This window comes from Salarias fasciatus, chromosome 18, assembly GCF_902148845.1.
Source record: "Salarias fasciatus chromosome 18, fSalaFa1.1, whole genome shotgun sequence".
Lineage (NCBI taxonomy): Eukaryota > Metazoa > Chordata > Actinopteri > Blenniiformes > Blenniidae > Salarias > Salarias fasciatus.
The window spans coordinates 4,577,626-4,603,602 of NC_043762.1; the positions used below are offsets into that span (position 1 = coordinate 4,577,626).

The 25,977-nt window shown below is 48.7% G+C and overlaps 2 protein-coding genes across 6 annotated transcripts in view; one reads left to right on the top strand and one right to left on the bottom strand.

The window, feature by feature from the left end:
* On the top strand, positions 1-15,772 carry LOC115405130 (phosphatidate phosphatase LPIN2-like). Of its 4 annotated transcripts, none has more exons than XM_030114600.1 (20): positions 1-156; positions 4,736-4,936; positions 6,350-6,445; positions 6,695-7,068; positions 7,141-7,248; positions 7,455-7,581; positions 7,667-7,997; positions 8,066-8,165; positions 8,295-8,506; positions 8,781-8,874; positions 8,954-9,023; positions 9,095-9,187; positions 9,386-9,462; positions 9,596-9,743; positions 9,889-10,037; positions 10,726-10,812; positions 12,531-12,683; positions 12,927-13,041; positions 13,628-13,731; positions 13,828-15,770. In XM_030114600.1, the coding sequence occupies exons 2-20, from the start codon at positions 4,745-4,747 to the stop codon at positions 13,970-13,972; spliced, it is 2,775 nt and encodes a 924-aa protein (XP_029970460.1). In that variant the 5' UTR covers positions 1-156; positions 4,736-4,744; the 3' UTR covers positions 13,973-15,770. The 4 variants fall into 4 exon arrangements, with proteins under 4 accessions (XP_029970460.1, XP_029970461.1, XP_029970459.1 ...); XM_030114601.1 differs by lacking the exon at positions 1-156 and adding an exon at positions 619-808 and having other exon boundaries at positions 13,828-15,771; XM_030114599.1 differs by lacking the exon at positions 1-156 and adding an exon at positions 2,162-2,463 and having other exon boundaries at positions 13,828-15,772.
* The window catches only part of LOC115405129 (EMILIN-2-like), a 14,942-nt gene continuing 4,585 nt past the window's right edge, over positions 15,621-25,977 (bottom strand). Inside the window, exons 5-8 of one of the 2 annotated variants that reach the window (XM_030114598.1) lie at positions 19,310-19,621; positions 18,990-19,040; positions 18,711-18,842; positions 15,621-17,787 (exon numbers count right to left, since the gene is read on the bottom strand). In XM_030114598.1, the coding sequence (XP_029970458.1) occupies positions 17,477-17,787; positions 18,711-18,842; positions 18,990-19,040; positions 19,310-19,621 (806 nt within the window). In that variant the 3' untranslated portion in view covers positions 15,621-17,476. Of the gene's footprint in view, positions 17,788-18,710; positions 18,843-18,989; positions 19,050-19,309; positions 19,622-25,977 lie in introns of both variants that reach the window. The other variant, XM_030114596.1, reaches the window with a different exon arrangement.

Consider the following 25,977-nt stretch of genomic DNA (forward strand, 5'->3'; position numbering starts at 1 on the left):
CCGCACAGGGTCCGCACAGGGACCGCAGGAGGCGCTCTCGCTGGACACAGAGCGGCTCTCCTCCTCGCTGCCGCCGGAGACACGAGCAGGTTCGCGGACAGAGATGGATCCTCCCCGTGGAGCCACACCGACAGCTTCCCGCTGAGTACCCGACAGGTGAGCGCTTGTGGCGGACGGAGTCGCCTCGGGTCCGGGGCTGCCCCTGCGCCGCTGCTAGCTAGCGTGTGTACTGGCTAGCATCTTTATTTTTAGCTCCACTCGGCCGCTTCGACCCAGATTAAAACACACGTCCTCCCCATGAAGCGGAGCGGCTCGGGCTCCGGGACATGACGAGGAGACGCTCCGGAGCTAACGGATCCTCCGGTAACGGTACAGTGAGCCAGTAACGGCGAGCCGCGGAGCGGCTAGCAGCATCGCTCCATTCATTCCCCTTCCAGCTGTTGTGCTACTTTTAATCCGCTCCTCGCACGGTTAACCTGGCTAGCCCTGTCTCCGCCGGAGTGAAGTGCAGTAATTCTCACGGCTGATGGGAGCTGGCGATATTTTACCCAGTGACGAGACATATTTCCATCTGTCTGACTAGCATCCGCAGCTCGGAGGAGCTAACGGCTAGCAGGGTAAACATCACAGACAGCTCTCCGTCCGAAGGCCTCCGCCACAGACCTGCCTCATTTACTGCCAAAACAGATGTTTTACACCACTGCCTGGCAACTGGAAGTCATCTGGAGACAAAACACGTCCAGCCTGCAGTATGAGGAGACTCTAGACTCCATAACCACACTGTAGAACAGCGCTGGAGCTATTTCAGGTGTGTACGTGTGTTTGTGTGTGCGCCATCGATTTGTCAAACTGAACTTGATCCTCACCTACAGATAAGCTTTTATTTTTTAACCTAAGTAGAGCGTGTACAGTTGAATATGGAATGTCTGGCACACACACACGCACACACACACACACACACACACACACACAGGTGTAGTTGGGGGCAGTTTGCTGTAACCTGAGTGTATCAGGTTCCTTTGACGGTGAAAAATGAAAACCACCATGCTGTGAAATGATCTGAGTAAAGAGGGAAACGGCAGCGCTGTGCTCCACAGGGTCAGTCACATCACTGCTCAAGTCAAAAACCCAACAGTGCAACATGATTCAAATGAAGGGTGAAAGGTTGTGTTGATATATTTTCCCTTATGTTCAACAGGATTGAACTAATGATGAACTGTTGAACTTTGAATCAGAGATGTTGATTTTAGTTTTTTAAGAACTGTTGCTGTTTATGTGAGAGCTCTGTTATTTGATCACTTCTTCCTGCGTGTGTAACATACAGTATAAAGAAAACGGGTGTTGTTTTTCTCTTCCTCTCTTTGTGGAGTCACTATAGAGGAGCTGCAGAGTCACCAGGTTTCAGGCCTCTGGTGTAGACTGGATGGGTGCTGAGTGATGTTTGGATTCAGAGCATACTAAGTTGAATCTCAGCCCGGCCGAGTCCTTGTCTCAGTGTGTGAGAGTGTGTGTTTTCACTGGTAGTCTCAGCAGATGCTGCAGTCGGACCGAGGCCTCACACTGACCCCGCTGCAGGAGGCTTCAGCAGTGAGCCTGGACTTTGAGATCAAAGTCACGTAATCGTCAGTCTTCAATGTCAGAATGGATTTTCATCCACATGCGTCTATGTAAGTGTTATATAAAGTAACCTGAGCGCTCCAGGAGAAAGCCCCAGAGTGTTTTGAAACTCCCTAAAACCCTGGAGGACATTAGCCGCCTTCCTCCAGTCCTCTCCGCTGTGGGAGGACTGCATGGGGGGTTTTGGCCATAGCGCTGTGTTTTTGTCTAGGCTTCCTGTTGGGTTTCCCGTCGGGACTCTGGCCTGGCTCTTTCAGTGTTTCAGTGTGTTCAGGTTCACGGCCAGTCAGGGGACAGCTGATACAAAGAAATCAGCATCATAACAGTCGCGGTGTGCACGTCACTTTGGTGTTTCTCTCCCCGAGCTCGTGCTCTTATCATGTGAAAAACATTGCAAATATCTTTAGACAGGAGTGTGCTGTGTCTTATCAGCCGCACACTGCCATGTTGAGAGGAGCGTCTGATTGGCTGAGCCAGCCCTTCACCCGCTCTGCGTCCTGTCAGCTGACCCGGTGGGTCTAAGTGCACATCCTGAGGACTGGGGCAGAGGAAGGATGACAGCATTTACTGCAAGTGTTACACAATGGCGTCTTATCTGCACTCACCTCGGGGAGGGCTGTTCCAAGACCAGCAGGTGCACCTTGCTTGAGATTGCATGGAGAATGAGAAGCAGACGGAATCCTGGTGGTCTGAGGGAGACGTCGGTCCTGCTGCAGCCTGAAGGAAGAGATGAAAAGGCAGAGATCTTGGGGGAACTGGGAGCTCTCAGGAGGTAATCCTGAGGACAGTACAGACAGCAGTGAACAGGATGGCCCCGCCTCACTCAGGTCCTCGTCCTGGTCCCTGGTGAGTCCACCCCGGTGGGGCTTCTGGTCCTCCGGGCACAGCTCCACCCTGCCAAAAACTGTCAGCTCTCTCATTTGTTGGGCTGTGGGTGTAGAGGAGAGTGAAACAGAGACAAGGCACTAGCGAGCGGCTGTGGATGTAAACCGCCTCTACCCCTGTCCTGTGTGTGATGATATTTCTGAAAATGTGTGTAAGAATAGAGCAGCACTTCATGGGGGTGTCGAGGGTCTGAAGTTACAGCTCACTATAGAGCTGAAACGATTCATCGAATAAATCGAATAATTCGATTATAAAAAAGCTTCGAATTAAATTCTGTTGCTTCGAGGATTCGTTTATTAATTGTGTACAGTGAAACTACCGTGAAACCGCTAGAGTGTAGCGCCCGGAACTAAAGCGCAGCATGTTTCCGCACGAGAGTGTAAGCCGCACAGACATGTCGGAGCAAGCAGATGGAGCACAGCGCGGTGAAACGACGCGAGAAATGGATAATAAAGCTGCGTTCACACCGCCAAGTGCTTTCCGCGATTGCGTCAATTGAAAACAAATGGGAACGCGCGTTTCACCAGCGATGAGATGCGGACGCGGCGCATTGTCGCGGCGCATTGTCGCGACGCGTCGGGGCGTTGAAGAGCAGAATGAAGAAAATGCTGGCGAAAAGGAGGAAGCACAACAAAGAAAACGCCAGAAAATGTCAAAAGTTTGGGACAACTTTAAATGAAAAAAAGGGAAGAGCTCGGTGCAAAGTTTGCACTGCCAAGCGGAGCTGGCGTATTGTAACAAGCACCACGTTGACGCTTAAAAAAAAAGTGACTGTATTCTGAAATTGTTGTTTTGCACTCCTTTGAATGCACTTTAAATTTTAGGGCAGCTGTCAGTTTAAAAAGGTGAATGTGCTGTTTTGGACTCAGCCTGAGTTTTATTTTTGTTTGTTTTTTGCACAAGACAGATGGCAAATTAATATCAATAGGAATTGTTTGATAATACTGAATATTGCCTGCCGTATTTGAAGTGTTCTTTAGTAATCAGCTTTCATGTGCATTTTTTTTTATAATGAAGGTAAGGCCTTAGCCCTCTCTCAGGTATTTTATTTATCTTTTATTTAAATAATTTGTGAATTTAAAGTGCAATGTTCATCTGAGCAATGAGTGTTCCTGTGCAGTTTAATACATGTTACTGCAAGCATTAATAGTAGTTCATTTTTTTGTCCATGGTGAGTTTTATGCTTGCCAAAATAAAAAGAAATGTAAAAAAAAAAAACAACATATGTACATATATATAAAATCCGATTCATCGATTAATCGACCAAATGAATTGACAGATTAATCGATTACTAAAATAATCGATAGCTGCAGCCCTAGCTCACTACAGCGAAGAATGTCAGTTTGAGGCCTGTGTACAACAGATCTGACTCATTTGTGATTCTGTGCTTGAAATAACTTCCTGAAAACCATCAGTCAAGCCGTGTTTCACTCGTGCTTGGAGGCCCGTGGACTGTTTTGACCCTGAACAGACGAAGAGAGGATGATTACAAACAGCTGATGGACGGTGGAACAGCTGAGAGCCAGCTGGCTCTGTGGGGTAACTGTTGGTTCAGCCATTCACACATACAGCCTTCGTCCACATGAAGCTGGAGCATCGGAGCATGTGAGACGTAAAGACGCCACCCAGCAGGGGCCAGAGCTGAGCCCTGCGCTGCGGTCATGATGGGTGGCGGTGTCCAGGTCGAAGCAGCACAAACACGGCGGTCTCAGAGAGACTGCTGGCACCATTTCTGCCTGATAGATACAGTGTGTGTCCGGTTCCAGAACTGCTTGGACAGAAACTCTGTGTCTCTGTGTGTGTGGGCGTGTGTTTGTGTGTGTTGACTCCAGCTTGATGACGCAGCGTCCAGATAGCCTTGACCTTGTGATGTTACGTCACGGTGTTCTGTTGACTGCTCAGGATAAATTTCTCCTGAAGGAATCACTTCAGGCTGCTCTTATCTCGGACCGTTTAAAGATTCCAGCCATGCTGCAGCTCAGTCAACGTGAATGGGAGGGGTCATGGTGGACTCCTCCTCCCTTCTCATGCCTGGAGTCTTGTTTTGTGGACACACATAACACAGAGGAAAGCCAGACACTCAAATTCAAACTTTAAATATCGTTTAATCTCCTCAGAGTTGTGATAAAAACAAATCAGACATCTGACTTATTTCCATCACAGGAAAGAGAAAACATGTGCAGGAAGTGGCTTGTGTTGGATTTGAACTGGTGCTTTGTCGTCCCTCCTCCAGACACACACCATGAACTACGTGGGCCAGCTGGCAGGCCAGGTCCTGGTCACCGTCAAAGAACTGTACAAGGGCATCAACCAGGCCACGCTGTCGGGCTGCATCGACGTCGTGGTCGTCCGCCAGAGAGACGGCACCTACCAGTGCTCCCCGTTCCACGTGCGCTTCGGCAAGCTGGGCGTCCTGCGCTCCAAAGAGAAAGTGGTAATGAATTCACTGTTACTGCTGCCTTCATCCTGATGCTCCAGACACACACCAGACCCATGAAACTCTTTCAGCTACATGAAAACATTCCAGTCCCAGGCTGGTTTCTGTCTTTACACTAAATGAACCAAAGACTGAGCCGTGATGAAGCTGCTGATCTTAGCCTTAAACCACAAGAAATGTGTTTGAAACTACATTAAAGAAATGAGCCTCCTGGAAGTAAATCAGGTGGGTGATTGTGCTGTACTGAGCATCACCATCACCACCATCACCAGAGATGAAGAGGAGCCCCTCAGATTAACGGAAGGCTCTCTGGTTGTGCTTGATGTGATGAATGAAGCCTCAGGTTAATCCTTTCGTAGCTGGCAGTGGAGCAGCTTTGTGAGAGCGTCGCTGCAGATCTGAATCATGGTGGAGGTATTTTTAGCTATTTTCATGAAAGTTGCCGTCGCAGCTTCTTTGTGTGTCTGAAAGTGAAGAGACGACAGTGGAAAGCTGCTCTGGATACACCCATCAGGTTTGAACTCAGTGTTGGAGAAAGCAACATGAGGACCGTGGTTTCACACAAAGCTACTTCCTTAGTTTTCAGTCATTGATTAGTGTTTGAAGATAACGGTGACTGAGAGCTGGGATCTATTCTGGCAGCGGCGTCAGGAGAGCCTGTGTGCTCCGACCCTGGCGGATGGTGATTGGCGGCGGTGGTAGCGAGGCCGGGTCGCCTCCTCCCCAGAATACCGATGGGCTGCAGAACCCTGGTGTCCATGGCAACAGCTCGGCAGCTCCAGTGCGTGGGCGAGGGAGGAAATGTGAAGGAGGAGCGCGTCGGTGTGAAATGAGAGATCCTGCGGAGCTGTCACCGACTCACTCCCCGCTTCACCCAAATCAAGTCTAACCCAGCTCATCAGGAATCTGCTCTGCTGCTGCGTTGTAGCCAGACGATAAGAGGCTGGCTGGAAATCAGTCTGTTAATGAAACAACGAAGCTGGAAGTGCTGAAGAGTCACAGCCACCTGGTGGAGTCTGAACGCAGCTGAAAGCTGAAGAGTTAAAACATTTGGCTGCAGCCGCCTGCCAGGTCCTCACAGGCAGTGCGTCTGTCCCCAGACCAGGCACACAACAAGCTCTTTCAGTTCCTGTTTTCATTTGTTTTACAGTGTGTAAGCCCAAATTATTTAAAAATAAACAAATAAATACTTGAAATTGTTCAAAATTGTGGGATCTGAATATATAATAAATGAAAGTTTAACTTTTTGAACAAAATTATGGGATCAAGCTTTTCCATGTGATATTGTAAACTTCTTTAGAAAGGGTTTGTGTATGATTTGTTGACATGCACAAGTTCAATGCTTTGGCCTTTCTAGTTTGGATTTTCTGCCTGTAAATGTTAACTGTCAGTGTTTTGTGCACGTTTCAGATCGACATCGAGGTGAATGGAGAGCCTGTGGACCTGCACATGAAGCTGGGGGACAACGGCGAGGCCTTCTTCGTCCAGGAGTCGGAGCAGCTGAACGTAAGCATGGAGCCCGGCTTCTCAACAGCAGCGCTGCAGGAGCGCCCAGTGAAAACCAGCAGTGCTGAGGAGAGAAGGAAAACAGAAAAACAGTATTGATTATGCTGAGTTAGTTAGTTAGAGCTGTTAGTCCTGGCAGGAGTAAATGAATCCTCTGAGAGCTCTTTAAATATTAAATGTCGGTGTCACACCCCTTGCCTGTGTCGGCTCCTCTGGACCTTCCTTCAGCCGTGTTGTTCCTCTCGGCAGATCGTCCCCGCTCACCTGGCCACCTCCCCCATCCCCACCGAGAGTCACCTGTTCTGGATCTCCGAGGTGGAGCACAGGGCCCCTAAAGACCTGGAAGACCTGGACCCTGTGGACCTGGAAGACCCCCCCGAGCCCCCCGCCCCCTGCACCGTGGCGACCAAGAAGAAGAAAAGGCGGCGAAAGAAGCACAAAGGAGATCCGCGCCGGGAGGAGTTGACCCCGCCCACACCTGGCAATGCTGCCGCCGCTGCTGCTAACGCCACAACCGCTGCTAACGCTGCGACAACGCCTGCGTCCAGCCCCGGACAAAGTGAAGACATCTTTGAGATGGAGCTGAGCTCTGACGAGGACGCCGCAGCAGCACACGTCTCCAGGTGCGTTCGCCGCCGCCGCCGCCTGCAGCTCTGACGCCGTGGAGACCGGCTGACTCTGATTCATGCGTTCAGGTCGACGTCGGTCACCACCATGAGAGACATCGACCCCAAACTGCCTGCAGCTCGACACAGCCTGGACGGTTACCCCCTGTCTGACGGGGACTGGGCGGACTCTGACAGGTACGCTTCAGCTTCGCCTCTTTCTCTTTGCTTTTTTGCCTCTTTCAGTATTTTCAGTCAGTTTTAGCTAGAGTATATTGTTGGAGTGACGAGTAATGAAGTAACAACTGGCTCAGAGAGTTTATTCCGTTGATAGTTGGTGAGTTGCTGTTGGAGAGCGAGATTCGTTTTGACGGTAATGGTGCAGTATGTGTCTTTGGCTGCAGTCACAGCTTGTCTCAGCCCTTTTCCCCGAAGAGCGACTCGGAGCTGGTGGTGAGGCCTTCAGAGAGCTTGCTCCGAGCGGAGTCCCACATGCAGTGGACGTGGGGAGAGTTTCCTGAAACCACCAGGGTGAGCGCTGCTTCCAGAGCACTTCAGATCAGGTGATGCTGCCGTAGCCTCGCGGCTCTGATCGCTTCCAACGTTGGACTTCCAGGTCACCAAGAAAGAGAAGGCCGAGCCGTTGAGGACGGTGACCATCACCCCGTCAGAGAGCACACACTTCCGAGTCATTCTCAGCTCCGAGGCCATGGAGAGCGACTCCGGGACCGAAAAGAGGGACGTGTCCTCCGTCTGCACCATTGTCAAACCCGAGCCACGCACCCCCGTCACCACTGTAAAGCCCATCGCCCCCCCGACCTCCCCCAGCACTTTAACCTGTGTGAGTCCAGCGGCCCCCACAGAGCCCCTGGACGGGCTGCCGTCCAGCATGGCGACCTCCACCCCCTCCCACAGCCAGCAGAGCGACTCTCCTTCCAAGAAGAAAGGTAAGTCACGTCGCTCTTTTCATCAGTGAGGATTTACTTTCAGGCCCCTAATAAATGTTTGATTCCAGGAGTCCCAAAGAGGAGCCAGCACCAGGGTCCTGAGGACATCTACCTGGATGACCTGAAAGCTCTGGAACCTGATGTTGCTGCACGCTATTTCCCCAAGAGGTGAGCTCAGGGCGCCACGCTGTGTGGATAGAAGAACCAGTTCTACCAGCAAGGAGGATTCAGCTCGAAGCTGTTTTAACGGAGTCATTCTGACGGAGCTCAGTCCTCACGCCTTTGTTTTTGCTGCAGTGAATCTGAGGCCGCCACCAAGCACTGGATGGACTCAGAGATCCACTCTGAGAGCCGCTCGGAGATCCACTCGGGCTCTCAGTCCCCTCAGTCTGTGGGCAGCGCCGCGGCCGACAGCGGGACAGAGTGTCTGTCCGACTCAGCCGGAGACCTCCCGGACGTCACCCTGTCTCTCTGCGGAGGCCTCACAGAAAACGCAGAGATATCCAAAGGTGAGAACGACTCGGGCTGAGGGCACAATGCACTTCATTCAAAGGTCCAGACAGCCGGGACCCCTTCAACTGCCTCCCTCCATCCATCCTCTATCCTTCTGTCCCTCCGTCCCTCCATCCCTCTGTTGGTCTGGTGAACAGACCCTCATAGCTGTAGTTAGCTGGTTGTGGCCTGAGCTCAGTGCTCAGTGTGTTGTGTCTGAGACGGGGACATGTGTCCTCTGGGAGCAGACCTGTCCTCCTGCGCTCACGCTCTTCGTCCGTCTCCCTGCAGAAAGATTCATGGAGCACATCATCACCTATCATGAATTTGCTGAAAGCCCGGCGATCATCGACAACCCGAACCTGGTGGTGAGGATCGGAAACAGGTCCGTCGGCTCTTCGGTTCTCCTGATCATCTCGCTGGTCGTCAGTGCGGCGTCTCACTCTTCTGCTCTCTGCTCCCAGGTATTATAACTGGACTCTGGCTGCTCCCCTCATTCTGAGTCTGCAGGCCTTTCAGAAGAATTTACCAAAGGTAAAGTCTGCCCGCTGCCCTCGGCGCCGCTCTGAGAGGGTCGTTCTCAGCCGTCCTCTGTTTTCCTGCAGACGACGGAGGAGGCCTGGGTGAAGGAGAAAATGCCAAAGAAGTCTGGACGCTGGTGGTTCTGGAGAAAGAGAGCAGACAGCACAATCAAACAGGTGAGGGACGTGATCAGAGGTGCACCGACGTTTGACTGCTGCCGTCCTGAAATGGCTTTGTCGTTCTATCTTTGTTATGAAGGTCAACAGCTGTTTGTGGCTCCAGCTGTTTGTGTTGACCGTCTTGTTCTGTGGGTTTTTTGGGGGGAATTTCTACCCGTGTCATTTGTTGTGGATTTGTTTCCCTTCATCCTGCAGTCAGAGACGAAGCCTGAAAACAAGGAGTCTCATCTTGAAGAGGAAGCCTCCGTGTCTCAGGAGAAGCTGCCTTCACTGTACGTCTCTCTCTCTCTCTCTCTCTCTCTCTCTCTCTCTCTCTCTCTCACTCTCACTCTCACTCTCACTCTCACTCTCACTCTCACACACACACACACAGCTTTGTGTCTAAGTGCTGCCGTTGCTGCTCAGGCCCAAAGCAGGAGACTCCTCCAGTGACGAGGAAGCTCAGGAGTTGAGCGCCGCCTCCTGCCCGGAGCGGCTGCCGCCTGGAGAGGGTCTGCACCACCCCAGTCCTCACGCCTACAGGAAGTCACTGCGCCTCTCCTCTGACCAGATTGTACGTATTCCGCTGAATCCCCGACGTTCAGCCTCAACACGGAGTTTTTATTTTAAAGGGTCACTTCTTGTGCAGACTGTGTTTTCTAGTCTGAGAGTGTAGTGCTCCCCCTGCTGGCCGGCTTCACAGATCTCTGTCTCCTCAGGCCAGCCTGAAGCTGAAGGAAGGTCCCAACGACGTGACGTTCAGCATCACCACCCAGTACCAGGGCACCTGCCGCTGCGAGGGAACCATCTACCTGTGGAACTGGGACGACAGAGTCATCATCTCCGACATCGACGGCACCATCACCAAGTAGGAGACAGACCACACTCTGAAACTAAACTGAGAGGGGGGAGGGAGGGACGAGACTCTGACACTGAGGGAGAGAGAGTGGAGTCAGTCACTCCATCACCACGGACACTGCGGAGTCCTCCTCATCCCAGATGAAGGGCTTAATCCCCTCCCATTCATGTTAAGCTGGCTGACTAGCCTCCAGCTTTGTGCCGCCCACTCTGTGAGGTTCACACGCTGGTCAGCATCAAACCGGTCCAGATTGAGCGATGGAGTGTGTGACCTTGGGGCCGACTGGCGGCTCGGTGCAGATCGTGGGGCTGTGACGATGTGGAAGCACACAGGCCTTCAGCAGATCGCCACACACTGCCCCCCCCCCGGGATTCTCCTCCTCATTAGCAGAAGGCAGCCTCTAATGTCACATAGTTATGATAAAGGTTTTATTCACAGTGTGTCTGTAGTGCCATACAGCGGGGTTTCAAGTTGCTGAATGGTTTTAGTTTGTCTGACTTCTGAAGTTTTGTCTCCAGGTTTGTTGTTGAGATAATGTGGTGAAATCTGAAGCGGTAGAACTCATCTGACTGGTTGATACCAACAGTTCAGTCTTCTGCCTTCTCAGTACTAGCACATGTTTGTGATGGGTAATGTGTGGTGCAGCCCTGATCCTGGCTCCTCTCTGAAGACCATGTTCCTGTGTTGGCTGGCTCAGGTCGGATGTGTTCGGACAGATCCTGCCTCAGTTGGGGAAGGACTGGACCCACCAGGGCATCGCCAAGCTGTACCACTCGGTGGCTGAGTAAGTGCACAACACTGTGACGAGTCACAGGAGGATGGATGGCTGCTCAGTGTGTAGGATTGTCGGGGTGTGATTCTCAGCGGGCTTCCTGTCCAGCTCATATTTCCCCACAGTGACTCCACCAGTTTTACTCTAACCTTTAAACCAGTACCGTGCCATTAAAATTCCTCTAACGCTACCGAAATGACTCTCTAAATGTCTTTTTCACTACTGTTTTTGTCCTGTTGGAGACCATCTAGCCACAAGAGCTGCTGAAGCAGTCTGAGTTATTCAAACACCCCAAAATAGGCAGTCCTCACCCTGAGCCACACAGAGCTGGTACCATCACTCTGACTGCTAGTAACTCGACACACCGCTGACTACATATATTTACTTCTGGGAAATTTGTCTTTTCCTTTGGTTTTACCTTCTCCAGTTCATTTTCCATATTTTGTTGTAATTTCTTCTGGTCGGAGTCCAGAAGGACCTTCCAGACGGGGACAATAGAAATGAGTCTTAACTTACCTTCTGAACAGAGCAGGAAGAGCGATGCCACAGTGAGGGGAAAGGCTCCGCCTCATGGAGCACAGGGAAGAGTGGTGAGAGAGCATGCTTCTGCTGCAAACTGAGAGAAACCAGGGTAAACTAGGTATTAACACCAGTAAACTAGATAGTAACCAGGAAAACTAGTAATAAAGTGTCAGTGTCGGCTATGAATAACCCAGGGTAAAGGTGGTTATACCAGGGTACACTAGGTATAAACCAGGGTAAACTAAGAATAAACCATCTATAAATAAACCAAAGTAAATGTGGTTAAACCAGGGCAAACTAGATAGAAACTAGTTTAAACTGTAAATAAACCTGGGAAAAGCTAGGAATAAACCAGTGTAAACTAGGAATAAAGCAGAGTAAAGTAGGAAGAACCAGGGTAAACTATGTATAACTACAATTTGGCACTCAGAGAGCGCAGACCTCCGCCACAGGTCAAATCAGTCACCAAGCCGCGCCGCATGCCGCACGCCGCACGCCGCACGCCCCCGTCGGCGGGCCTGCCCAACCATGTGAAAGACTCCCTATCTCTCAATGATAAAGAATCCTTTAAAAAAAAATCCTGCATCCAGACAGTGATCCGGATCATCACCAAAATTTAATGGATTCTAAGTTAGCCCAAGACCCACCTTTCCACAAAGCTTCACTGCAATCCGTCCATAACTTTTTCCGTAATGTTGCTAACAGACCAACCAACGTGATTCCATAACCTCCTGGCGGAGGTAACCATCCTAAACTAGGTGGAGACCAGTGCAATCTACAAATATGCCCGGGGTAAACTTGGGTAAACTGGGTATAAATCAGGGTAAAACCGGAGAGCTGAAACAAGCACTTTGAATAGATTAAAATCCAAAATGGATTTTTGAAACGGATCATTCAGTCCAATCCTCTGTGGTGTTTTCAGATGTTGACCAATGATGTGCTTCATCACATTCTGCTTTTATTGGAACCTTACAGAGAATCCCAGCTTTTCTAGAATGTCCTGTGTGAAAATACATGGATGCTTAATAATAAATAATAGTAGACTTTGTTTCAGAGAGCACTTTCCGAAAATACATTTCCAAAGGAGTTTCCAGAGCATGGTCCTAATCAGAACTGCTTCTGTAATGACACACGGCTGCTCTCGCTAGTGGTTAGCAGCTGTATTTTGTGATTTTCAGAACTGTTACTGATGAATCACGTTTTGGCAGGAACGGCTACAAGTTCCTGTACTGCTCGGCTCGAGCCATCGGCATGGCCGACATGACCAGAGGCTACCTGCAGTGGGTCAACGACGGAGGCACCATCCTTCCTCGAGGGCCCCTCATGCTGTCTCCCAGCAGCCTCTTCTCTGCTTTCCACAGGTACTTCAGAAACAATAAAGTCACCTCAAAGCTGCTCCACACAAGATTCCAGGAGAATAAACCAAACAGCTGTGTTCTTTAAACTGATCACAACCGATCCATCAGTCGGTAACCGCCAGCTGAAGAACCGGAGAGGTTCAGACATGATGTCCTGTGTCTGGTCCGGCTGCCGCTCTCTGGGTGGAGGTGGCTCGTCTCTCCCTGCTCCGGTGCACCAGGCTAATGAGAGCTTGTTTGTTTCAGGGAGGTGATCGAGAAGAAACCTGAGATCTTCAAGATCGAATGCCTTACTGACATCAAGAACCTGTTCCAGCACAACAAGCAACCCTTCTACGCTGCCTTTGGAAATAGAACCAATGTGAGTAAGCCGGAGGTTAAAGGTTCTCTCCTGATCTACAGCTGACGTTCTAGCTACTCAATGTTTACTTTTCACTCAGGTTTAGTAGAGACTGTGTCAGCCTCCAGAGCTGAGACTGGGAGCTGGTTCCACATGGCAGGAGCTCAGAACCGAGGGACGTCCAGGAAGCAGAACTCTGAGAACCCAGTGTTCTCCTGCTCTCTTTGACCCGATAGGGAACTGATTCTTTTCTCCTTTGTTTTTGTGTTTTTGTGTCTCAGTGGAAGTTGTTCACTCAGGTGTGATCTCAGTCAGGTTGTGTGTGTTGTACGGTGGAAATGTGTTTCGTTGAGACTTGGTGTGAAAGACCAACACAGTGTGAAGTTGAAGGAAGCTTTTCTCACTGATTTTTAACCAATCCAAGTGTAAAGTGTTGCGTTCAGCACTGTGTCGATCCTCCTGTCTGCTGTCGGATCGTCTCCATTGATTGTTGTTAGTAAAAACTGTGAAGCTCAGTCAGGTTGGGTGGAGAGCGTCCAGAGTGCTGCAGAGGCGCCTGGAAGGCCTGTGTGGAAAGTCTCTCATGGCGTGCGCTCCCTCTCTGCAGGATGTGTTTGCCTACAAGGAGGTGGGAGTTCCGGTGTGCAGGATCTTCACCGTGAACCCTAAAGGAGAGCTCATCCAGGAGCAGACCAAAGGAAACAAGTCCTCGTAAGTCCCAGACTCAGCGGCTTGTTTGTGAACTCGGTGGAAATGAATATCAGCTGGTAATAATGCCTGACGCGCCGGTCGGTGTCTGCTCTGCAGCTACGGCCGGCTGAGCGAGCTGGTGGAACACGTGTTTCCTCTGCTGAGCAAAGAGCAGAACGAGGCCTTCGTCATGCCCGAGTTCAGCTCCTTCTGCTACTGGAGGCAGCCCATCCCCGAGATCAACCCCGACGAGCTGCTGTGACCACTGATGGACTGATGGCTGACCTCCCTCCAGTGAGGAGGAGGAGGAGGAGGAGGAGGAGGAGGAGGAGGAGGAGGACCACCACCCGGCGGCGGAGCAGCTCTGCTCTGAGCTGTCCTCTGCAGAGATGTCACCGCCGTCTGGTATCCGTCATGCTGAGTAGATGAACTCTGGAAAACAACATGAAACAGCTTCCTGTTAATAATGTCGTCCTGCTGTTTATATTTCTATGTTCTGTCTGGTCAAACTGCTGAGTTTTCTGTTCACAGCGCAGCGCTTATCGATCCTGATTATTGTCTTTAACTTATTGAAAAACTCAAACTGGTGACCAGCTAATTCCACTCTGTTATTAAAACATGAAGGTTTATTCACCTGCTGAGGTTGTTTGTCAGGAAGGAACTTCACCCTGATCAGCCTCACCCTGTAAGATCTCACTCCAGTCTCACCCCGGACAGCCTCCCCCGATACTGTCCCGCCCGAACAGGTCAGAGAGAAGACGCAGAGCAGCAGGTAGTTCTTAGCAGGGTGACAGAGTGTCAGACAGCTTCACCTTCAGGCTGTGAGGATCTGGAACGCCTCCCATCTTTTCCTGTCGTACCACTTCCTGCCACCAGAGGGAGCAGCGAGTAGCTCTGAGGGGAAGAGCAGAGGTTACTCTGAATCCACAGAGAGCAGGCCAGACTGCATGGCTCCTCTGTAGAGGCTCTAGCGCTCCTCTGTAGAGGCTCTAGCGCTCCGCTGTATTTCCACGAAGGTTCCACTGAGTTATTTGTAAATAGTGTTTGACTTTCACTGCACCGCGGAGCGGCCTTTGGAGGTTGTCTGGAGGTAAATGTGATTTTGGCTCAGTCACCTGATGCTACACCCAGGAACCGTGGACCAACTCAATATTATGGTTCATCTGCATGTTTCATATGTGGACAGAAACAAGGAAAGGTTTGTTGAAACAGCTAAAAATGATCAATATTTTTTGTAATTGTTGAATTCGTAACTGTAGCATAAGTCTCAGTTTTGGTGGATATAGTGAAACTACTAACTCAACAGAAGAAAGACACGACGACCAGCTGGTTTAAAGCTCTTGAACTGCTGCAGGACTGATGGGCTGGGACCAGAAAGCTACAGCTCACCAACAAATGCACAAAAGCATTCAGTGTTGAACCTGCAGAAAGCCTGTTCTGACAGTCTGAATAGATTCATCTGAAGTAAAGGATCTCCATTCTTTCTATGAAAGTAAAACATCCTGTGTGAAAGAATCACACTGCGTCTTTTGGATATGTGCTATTTATCGTGTAAATAAGATGCTTCTGTCTCTGATGCCTTTTCTGTTCTTTCTTTCTTTAAGAAGTGTGTGACCTTTAGTGGAACTGTGTTGCTTCTGTTGGGATGTAATGCCTGCTATTCAGAGTAGAACATTTAAATGTGTGCTGTGTTTGACTGGTATAGAAGAACTATCTTTAAAAAACAGAGTCGGCTCTATGAAGAAGAAACATCGCAGCCAAATGCAGCCTGAAGCTTTGGGGCGTGTTTGTATCGAATAAAGTTTCTAACTGACATTCAACAGCTTCAGCTCTTTAAAGCACGTTTAATGTAGAAGAAACCACATGTTCTGAAACAACAGACTTTATTGTCTTTCAACACATCACAGAAAACATCATTTGATATTTGCAGGCTGCTGGATGTCGATGATTTACAGTTTGTTAACTCAAATACATTCATCGACCGAGACAAACGGTGAGAAATACTGAGCAGCTCCGATTGTTTCTCAATGACTGTGAATATCAAACACTCTATTATTACCACAATGTTCATCTTTTGGCCTCTTCAGTTGCCACAGCTTGATGATAAGGTACATTATTTTAAATAACACCCACAGTCTGTTGTGTTCTTTCACTGCATCAGAAAAATTTATTATCGATATTTGTAAGCTGCTTTATATCTTCGAAACTTAAAAAAAAAAAAGTATACATATGTTCTTATTGGAGAGTGTATGGCTGTGTGTAGATAAAATGAACACTTGTAAAGTTGTGTATTAAATATATTCTATTTTAATTGAATTTGTGTTCAACACAGTCAGTTCTATTATAACTTAAATGGCATATTATTTTTTTAAATAATCGTTACTGAAAGAAACAAAATATTTTATTTTCTATATCACATAAAAATAGTGCTTTTATTTTGGCAGACTGACATACTTCAATGGTTCACATTAACACTGGATCATGAGGAGGATTCATCTCTGTTTGGAGCTCGGATATTTGTATTTTGTCCTAATACAAGAATAAAAGAAATATCAGGGTCAAAGTTTAAATCCACTGCTCTCAAACAAACCCGCACGTCAGAAAAGGGTGAAAGTTTACAATGAACTGATTTTAGTGGATCAGAATTTTAAAGGTGATGCAACATTGTGAGAAATAATGCAACTTTTCAAGACATAAAGTGCAAAATGCCAGTTATTACCAAAGGTTAAATGAACATTATGCAATAGTTTCTCAAAAAGAATTGAAAGAAATCAAACTTTTGCAACAATCTGTGCTGGAATCTAAGAAAGGAAACATCTACTTTTCTGACAGGATGGTGGAGCGAGTCACTATCGTCCAGTCTGTCTTAGCTCAGCACACATTTACCATGTTGCTTTGTCCAGTCGTCTGTTCCCAGACATACGTACCGACTCTACTGCAACTCTACATCTCCTCTATAGTGACTCTACAGCTGCTCGAGAGGGACTGTACATTCTCTCTCTCTTCTTACACTGTGTTATTGTGTTTTTCAGTAGTTTCACAAACTTTTTGTGGCGGAGTATGCATTTTATTTGGATAAAAGTGGTCAACATGTCTTCTGTAGGGGTAAAAGTTGCAAATATCTGAATGTGGAGATCCAATTGGTACCACCAGTTCGCTTTTCTTTTTCTGTTACTTACCCCCCCTTTTTTTTATTTCGTAACAAAAAGATAACATAAAAAACAATTCATTGAGAGCATCAGGGAGCCACTGCAGACGACCTGGAAACATGTAGGAATTGACATGTAGACAGGATATGATGCTGGGATATGAGGACATTGGGACATGAGGACGTGTGCATGTGGGGACATTGGGACATGAGGACGTGTGGATGTGGGGACATGAGGACAGGTGGACGTGCGGCTGCTCAGCAGCAGGTCGGAGGACGTCGGCAGTTCTGTTTTCTCTCTTGTGTTGCAGCACAGTGAAGACGGATTTCAAAATAAGCCTACTCTCTTCAGAATAAAGTTGAGGCAATACTGCACACATTATGTAGTCTCACATTCCTTTTATTGGTGTTTGTGGACCCGGTCAGGGGCCTCCAGCGGGTCCCTCGGGGTCCAGGTCTGGTCTAAAGCACAGTGGTGGATTACTCTGAAGTTCATTTACACTTTTACACAACATTGACAAAAGTTCTGAGTAAAGATCAAATATATTACGACCGTCCAGGTGGTAGTGTTTAGTGGCGAGGACGCCACATTGTCCATTGTCCCTCCTGTCCCGGTGGCTATCTGCTGGCCCGCGGGGCGTAGAGCAGGACGGCGCTGAAGGTGGACAGGATCTCTCGGGCCTCGGTGGTGGCCAGCTGTCCTCCGGTCCGCACCAGTCCCACCCGATCTCCTTTCCTGAGGGGCAGGACCAGGCTGAAGGACACGGTGTCCCCGCAGCCACACTGCGGCCCCGCCGGCCCCCTGGGGCTGCGCAGCCTCTGGACGCTGCGGTTGGTCACGGACAGCACGGCGTTCACGTGGTCTCCTTGCCGGGCCGTCAGCACGCCGGAGATCAGGTACCGGCCGTCCACCGGCACAGTGAACGTCCCTGAGGGGACGAAACATTCAGCCTGTTGGTGCAAAGCCAGACTTCTAATGTTCAACTACACAGGGTGATGTCCCACTACCCAGTCTGATGTCCAACCAGTCTGATGTCCCACTACGCAGTCTGATTTCAAACTACAGCCTGATGTTCTGATCTTCAGTTCAGGCTAATGTGAAGCATGGAGTTCCACAGGGTTCTGTCTTAGGACCTATACTTAAGTTAAACATGGAGTTCCACAGGGTTCTGTTTTAGAACCTATACCTTCCACATTATACATGCTCCCTGTAGGGAACATCTTCAGAAAACACTCCATTAACTTACATTGTTCTGCAGATGAAACACAAACCTACTGATCAGTGAAACCAGATGAAACTGATCAACTTGTTAAACTAGAAGTTTGTCTTGAAAAAAATAGAAGTCTGGATGAGTCGGAATTTTCTGCTTCTGAACTCAGATAAAACACCTGAGAGAGAAAAGATCTAACCATCTAGAACCACTGCGAGGAACCTGCAGTTACTTCAGACCAGGTCTTCTTCAGTTCCACATTAAACCAGTCTCTAGAACCTCCTGTTTTCTCCTGTGAATCCTCTAAAATCAGGAACATGTTGACTCAGAGTGACGCTGAAACATTAATCCTTCATTTGTTCCTCCACAGTAGATTATTGGTTCCCTGTTATCAGGAAGAACCAAGAGCTGCTGAAGAGTCTTCAGTTGATTCAAAATGCTGCAGTGGAGTCTGACTCCACTGAGACCAGACTGATTCCTGTTGCTCCACAGAAAGCTGCTTTTGACTGAAATGAGTTTGTAGCAGATCGTCCAGCTCACACCGATGTGAAGGAGCTGATTATGTGTTGAGGACTGTTCATTGAAGAGTTATTGAGGCCAGAAGTCTGGATCCGTCGTTTGTAACAATAACCGGTGTGTACCTGTGTGGGGGCTGTAGTGCCCCCCGTCGTTCAGCAGGATCCTGTTAAAGCGAATGATGCCGAAGTCCCCGGTGAACGGCTGCTGTGTGAGGCCGGCAGAGAAGGAGTACTGTTCTGGACTGTCCACTGAACCTGAACACACACACACACACACACACACACACACACACACACACACACACACACACATTTTGCTGTAATCAGTGCACTGCTTCCTTCACCCAGCAGAAGCGTTTTGTTCTGACTCCTGTGAAGACGCTGCTGCAGAAAGGCCGTCACCTGGAGAGTCCCCTGCTGCGTGATGGATGGCGGTCCAGGCACCCTTCACTTCTGCAGGCGCTGCAGGTATCAACACACACACACACACACACACACACACACACACACACACGAGGCAATGTTTATTTCATTAATTCATTTAGAAGATGCAGTGAACCGTGTGAGTGTGTGTATCAGCGCTGGCTGTAAGGCAACCAGTGTGTGCTGGCCTGACTGTGTGTGTGTGTGTGTGTGTGTGTGTGTGTGTGTGTTACACTGGGTTTCTGCGCTCTCTGCTGCTCACTCGCTGAAATAACATCTGCAAAATGAATCCGCCTCACCTGGAGCTCCAGCAAATCCCGTCAAAGGCTCTCTGGACGAGTGCTCGGAGCCCCGGCGCACCGTCACCCTGCGGACGTACCCCGGGGGTCCGGCCTCGCCCTTCTCCACCACGGGCCTGATGGGAACGCCAGGCAGAGCGGGGTTGCCAGGCTGGACTGGCGTGTGCGTGTTGGGCAGGCCGGGGCTGGCCGGCTGCCTGGGGCTGGCCGGCCGGGGAGGGATGATGAAAGGGATGTGGATTTGTGGGATTCTGGGCCTGGTCTGAGCTGGATCTGGCACAGAGGCCGGCCTCTCTGGTCTCAAGGTCATTCCTGTGGAAAAAAAAAAAAAAGTTGGTGGCAAGACCATAAAAATGCAGTTAATTTAGTAACTATGTGAAAGTCTGAAAGCTCATTTCTGCTCTTTGGAAACAGATTCGTGAGCATCAAACTGCAAACTTCAGACAGTGGAATAAACATTTTTCATTAATTCCAGCAGTTGGGCACCGATCAGTCGACAAATCAACGTACTGGTGAAATACCAAGAAGAAGAAATAAGCTACAGATCTGCTTGAGGTGACACTGCTGAACACAGAAACTCTTCTGCTTGAATCTACAGTGGAGTGTCAGTGAGTCTTAAGGCGGTACAGCAGCTTCACTGCAGTGAATCCAGTCTCGCCTGGCAGGTCAGACCTCTTTCAGACTGCCGTAGCCTACCCCTAACCCTAATCCTGAACACCTGTCTGAGGTTCCCTGATCCAGAGTCCAGGCTGTAACTTCAGATCAGAACGGGCAGCTAAACCTCAGCAGACACTCTTCTAGTCTTTGGTGCTCTGAAGGCACTTTAGCAGCTTCGCCGTGCTGAAAGAAAGCCTGGCAAACATGTAATCCCTGTCCTCTGCGGCTGGCGCTGCCTCTTCACAACAAAGGCTGATGGTTTGAGTTCACGAACCAGGATATTTTAGTTTCAGCAGGCTGAAGAAAAACCTGATTCATGAAATGTTACATCCCCCTTCTCTGCTTCCTTCATCAGATCACTGAAAATCAAGTCCCGGGTTAAAAAGAAACATCCAATCCAAATGTCAAACTCCTGCATTCAATAGGAACCTCAAATCACTGAAAAGAGAACTTCAAATGAAAGAAAGCTTATCTAGAACCACCACGACGAAGCTTTAACTTCTTGTTCTGCACCACAGAAGAAAAGACAGACAGACAAATGACAGACTGCATGAATCCTGAGGGAAACTCAAGTTTTCAGCAGCCCTCAGACACAATGAAAGAACGGGCAGGTTAACAACCACACCAACCTAAAGTTTAATACACAAAACAATTCTAATTTCAAATGAAATTTAACTGAAGTTACAATTTTTGAAAAGGTTACATCTGTTTTTTTATTTCAGCTCGTTGATCTTTTGTGTCATTTGACGCTTTCCCCGTGACTTCTTGGGAATTCCTCCCTCTACATGTTGGACATCGAGGTGAGGCAGCAGAAACCTTCCTCGTCCTCCCAGGGATTTGGGTTTGAAACTCAAAACTGATCAGCTGCAGTGGGCAGACACACTTTTGGTAACAAACTCTGTAATCTAATCGTCACATTTGTCTCATGTAGCTGTCTGAACTGCAAAGAGAAAATAATTTAAAATAAAATAAAAAAATGGATATTTACTTCCATATAGTTCCGTGACAGTTTCCTGGAGCCACTATAGGAGAACACAGAGCCATTAGGAATGGGTGTAGAGCCTCTACAGATGGCTTTAGAGCTGCTACAGATGGATCTAGACTCGAGCTCTACAGAGGACTCCACAGCCACTACAGACGGCTCAGTGCGACATGACTCCACAGCTGCAGGATTCAGACTGTGATGAGAGCTGGACTAAAAGCTGACTGGAATCTACAGTGACCACAAAATACCATCAGCTCAAAGAGACACCAAGAACCAGCAGAAGCCCATATGGTGACCACAAATGATCTAAACCGTCCAAAAATCTGAGGTCTGTCAAACACCTCTGTGGTCCTGCAGGTGACAGCTCGGGTTGATAAGCAGACAGAGGGTCCTGTTGGACCGCTGGTCCCCTCTGAAGAGGTCCAGATGGTCTCTCAGCTCCTCCTGCAGCCTCAAAGGTCTCATTTCTATTGCTGCCAAGCACAAGCTTGAACTCCTCAAGTCTTCAATGTGGATGTTTTCCTTGTGTTTCCACAGCTCGCCTCCAACTCTATTTATTTCTTTAACTTCTCACAGTGCCTCATCTGTGGGTGGAGCAGGAGGGAGAAGTCCTCTGGTTTTCTTGGAAGGACAACGTCAAGAAAAAAAATGTTGGGGAAAAAGAGCGAGCAGGGAGTGAAGAGAGAGACAGGAGGTGAAAAAAGGTTTGACAGTTATTTGAGCTGGACCGGGCTCAGATCCAAGCAAAGGGAGGAGAAGAAGCAGATCGAAAATAAGAGGAAAAAACTACATCACAGAGGTTGATCACTCACCATCAGTCTTTCTGCTGCTTTCTGTTTTTGTGTATTTAACTCAGTTGTGCTCAACTCAAAGCAGCCAACACAGTGATATCATGCATGTATCGTGTTACTGAGGCGCTAAACTTTTGCAATCCTGTCTCATACGACTGTTTGTTTTACCACCAGAGGAAGTACTGAGTCACTGCAACGAACACTCACCTCCGTATCCAACGATCGTTCAAGATCGGATAATCTCTGAAGAACAACACTTCAGCTCTCCGCCTGGTATAACCACCCACCAACATGCCACAACAAACTGAGGGAGTCTGAACAATGTTTTTTTTTCCCCCAGAGTGATCAGGTGAAGCAGGTAATGCATCCTAACCTGGACTAAGTGTGTCCATTTCCCCACAGTAAGAGGTCATGGTGCTGGTTTGCTCAGTTCAGCTAAAGGCTAGGTCACACTGATTCCTACACGGTGCAGACTAGGGGTGTCAATGTTAACAGTGTTTTCTACACATGTAATCGGGACTTCTAACCAACATGTACCCCGGTTACACGTCAGAGATTTGTGATCTTTTTTTATTACAGTTGCATTAAATAACCACTAGAGGGTTCTGTCTCCACTGAAATGCCGCATATTGTAAATAAATCAGTAGTTATCATGAGGTATCAGACAAAAGCATTGATTCCATCCTCAACCACTGACACAGGCTGCATGCCGAGGGCCACCGTCTCAGCTGTTAAGTTGCTGATATGTTCATTATGTGCCTTGTCTTATTTTTTTGGACTTGTATGTGAAATCCCTCATGCTAGCCTGTGAACTGCTAGCAGCTAGCCAGTGCTGATGCTGGCAGCAGCGTCTCTCCCTCCAGCTTGCTGGAGTGTTTCCATGGCAGCTGGTCTCTGGTGGATCCCGTGCTGCTGCTGTAAACCAGCTTTACCTGACACAGTCTCCATCTATTTCCACTGGTAGTTTGCCTGAAAAACAGCCACAAAGTGATCCGCTTCTCGTTAGCCTTCGTCGTGTATCAGAGTTAACTTGAACACAACACTGACTGTGGCTGGGTTCTTTTTTAAAAGTAACATGCATCTATTGTGCATCTATTATGTAGGCATGTAACTAGCAGAAGCTTTCAGGCAACATTATCACCCCTAAAAATACTATATATGTTGGTGAGAAATGAACGAGGACGAGGAGGAAAAAATTATGTGCACATGGTTATTGATATTTCCAAATGGTCATGATTTGTTATTCATGTAAGCATTTACATGGATAGACACTGACACCCCTAGTACAGAGCAGCTACCATGGTCCTCTCCTTTATTTTCAGTTTATAGGAGAGCAAATGAAAAAAACTATGAAGGTAGAGCTAATCAGCAAAAATGGCTAAAACAGCTAGCTAAACAGCAATGCCTATGATGACCTGTGGGGGCAGGTTTACTTCCTTAGATGACCTGTAGGGGCAGTGTGCAAGCAAACCTAATCAAATGAAGGTGTGGAAATTCTCGACCCCCCACCAACCAGCCTGAACCGAGTCCCGGACTATTTTTGTGTGAAAGCAGCCTCAGCAATGGAGTCCTCCATCTAGGCAGGTTTACAAGATGGAAAAAAATCCTCCATATAATCGGAATGTAACATGAAGCGGTTTGTAAATGTGTCATATGAACACCTGAGTGGATCCGCTTCACTCGGAGCGGATTATATTCTAGGATTATATATTATATTCTTACTACCGTGTACAAACGGATCTGAAATATAATCCGCACCGTGCCATGCGGATCCACTTGGGTGTTTATATGACACATTTACAATCTGATTATGCGGAGGTTTTTTTGGCTGGTGTAAGCGTGCCTACTGATATGTTGTCCATTTGGGAGGACGCTGTATAATCCACTTTAGCCGGGGCCCTGGTATACAAGCGTTGAAAGTGGATCGTAAATGCGTTTAATATGCATTTCAATCAGATTGAAAAGAAAACTCATGTAAACTGGGTTTCTGGGAGTCGTCCATCTGGGAGTTATCTACGACACCCCTCACACATCACCTCACAAAGGCCTATTGTTATGTGAAGTGGAGTGAGGTAAGGCAGGGGGGCTATGGGGGAGGGGAAGAGCGGCCCCTCCTTTACTGAAGCCAGTTTCTAGGCTAGTCCCAGCTGAACCCTCTGCACTGGCCCAGTTTACATGGGATATTTTTACAATCTGATTGAAAACAATCATATTAAAAGCATCATGGATGCCATATAAAGCGATGCACGTTCAGTCTTGATCTACACGGACGCCAGGTGAAGTGGATTATTCTGTATCTGTGACATGAGCAGTCTTCAGCCCCTCACAGAGTGTTTTTATCAGATGGATATCTGCTCAAATAGTGTTCCAACATCTCCATCATACGCTCAATGGCGAGCGCTCCACTGGTCGCTCTCCGCTCAGCCTGCGGAGAAGACCCAGACATGTAGTCCCCACAGCAGCCAGACGACAGAGTCGAACCCCACAGGGTCCAGAACCACTCACTGCCCTACCCCAGAGGAGACCTGCACCACACCCTCCGCTGCTCTCCTGCTGGAACCTTATCTGCATTTATACGAACTCAAATGAAGCTTTGGAGCCTCGGCGTGGAAGAGAGCATCAGAACGCTTCTCTCCAGACTGAAGTTTGTGATCTTGTGTTTGACAGTAGCAAACAGGTGGGTTCTTCTTGAAATCAGCAGCAGAGTTCACGAGAAGAGGTGAGGATGGGTGAGGAGAGGGGAGGAGAGGGGAGGATGGGTGAGTTATTAGAGCTGCTGTCATTTCAAACCACACACAGACACACAGCTTCTGAGAGTTTTTCTGGTTGCATTGGCTGCTCCTGATGAGTTTAGCTAACGAGGCGGTACCTCGGCTCACTATATGGATCCAGTTACAGAGTAGAGTGATGGAGGACGACTGGAGAAATAACAGAGAGATGAGGAAAGAGCGCCTGTCCCACGTCAGAGGGTGGGCCGGGTGATTCCCCACCCCCCCGCTGGGAGAGAGGCTGACGCCAGGTAATGAGGTCATGTTTCAATGCTGGAAACATCAGACCTCAGAAAGGAAATGCTTGTATCTCTCCTCAGCGCTCGGTTACACCACTGTTTGGGACGATGCTGTAAGAAAGGGCAGCGCCGACCACGATCATGAGGCCCCGCCATGACATCACGGCCGAGGGCAGCCGGAGCATCTGGTCCGGGGTGGAGTCCCGCTCCATCCAGATCCAGCTCCGACTCCGGCTCCGGCTCCGGCAGTGAGTCAGGAACATAATGAGGACCAGACGGTACACATCAGGCTGAGGTCACCCTACGGGAATCTCTGGAGGTTGGTATGTGAGGAGAAAAGGGAGGAGGGTGTGTGTGTGTGTGTGTGTGTGTGTGTGTGTGTGTGTGTGTGTGTGTGTGATGGGGGAAGTGAGTTCTGCAGTGCTGTGGTATGAATAATAAAGGCTATGTCATGGTGAAAGAACCATGTTGGAGCCGGGGGAGTTCTCAGCAGCACTGCAGTTAAAACTTATAGTTTCAGGCTCTATTTACTCGTCTCATTCCCCAGATGAGAAAAAAAAAAAGGAAAAGGAAAAGGGTGGAAATTGTTGGGGCAATCTGAATGTGAGCCACAGGAAATGTGGGCTGTGGGCCTCTGGATCTCGGTGCCCGGGCAGATTGAATGACAGTGTGGAGGCCCAGTGAACCCGTGTCCTCCCACTCTGGGAAATACCCTGCAGCCATTCGTGGGATCGGATCCTTCCTTCCAAGCCTCCGTTGTAAACCAAGCAAGCAGAATGCATTATATGGAGGATTATCTCCAGGAAAAGTTTGTGTTTACACAGATGGAAATCCCACTTGACAGCCTCATGAGTTCAGAGCTTCCTGGTTTGGGTCTTTTCAGTGAACACTGAACTGCTGACTGGTTTTTAAACGCAATTTGAAGCTAATCATCATCACGATAATGCTACTCGCTAATGAAGCCCAGCGATGGTTAGCTCACACGCTGAAAGAGAGACGCCGTTAAGAGTCTCCGCCCAGCAGCAGAAGCAGACGGACAGACCAGCTGATCCACCAGTCTCCAGCATGCTGCAGTCACTCACAAAGCAGACGCCTTTAAAACTCCACCTTCTTAGAGACTTTTATCCAAATCATATAGCACTGGTACCTACCTGATCCACCTGAACCCCACCTGATCAACCTGAACCCCACCTGATCCACCTGAACCCCACCTGATCTGTCTGAACCA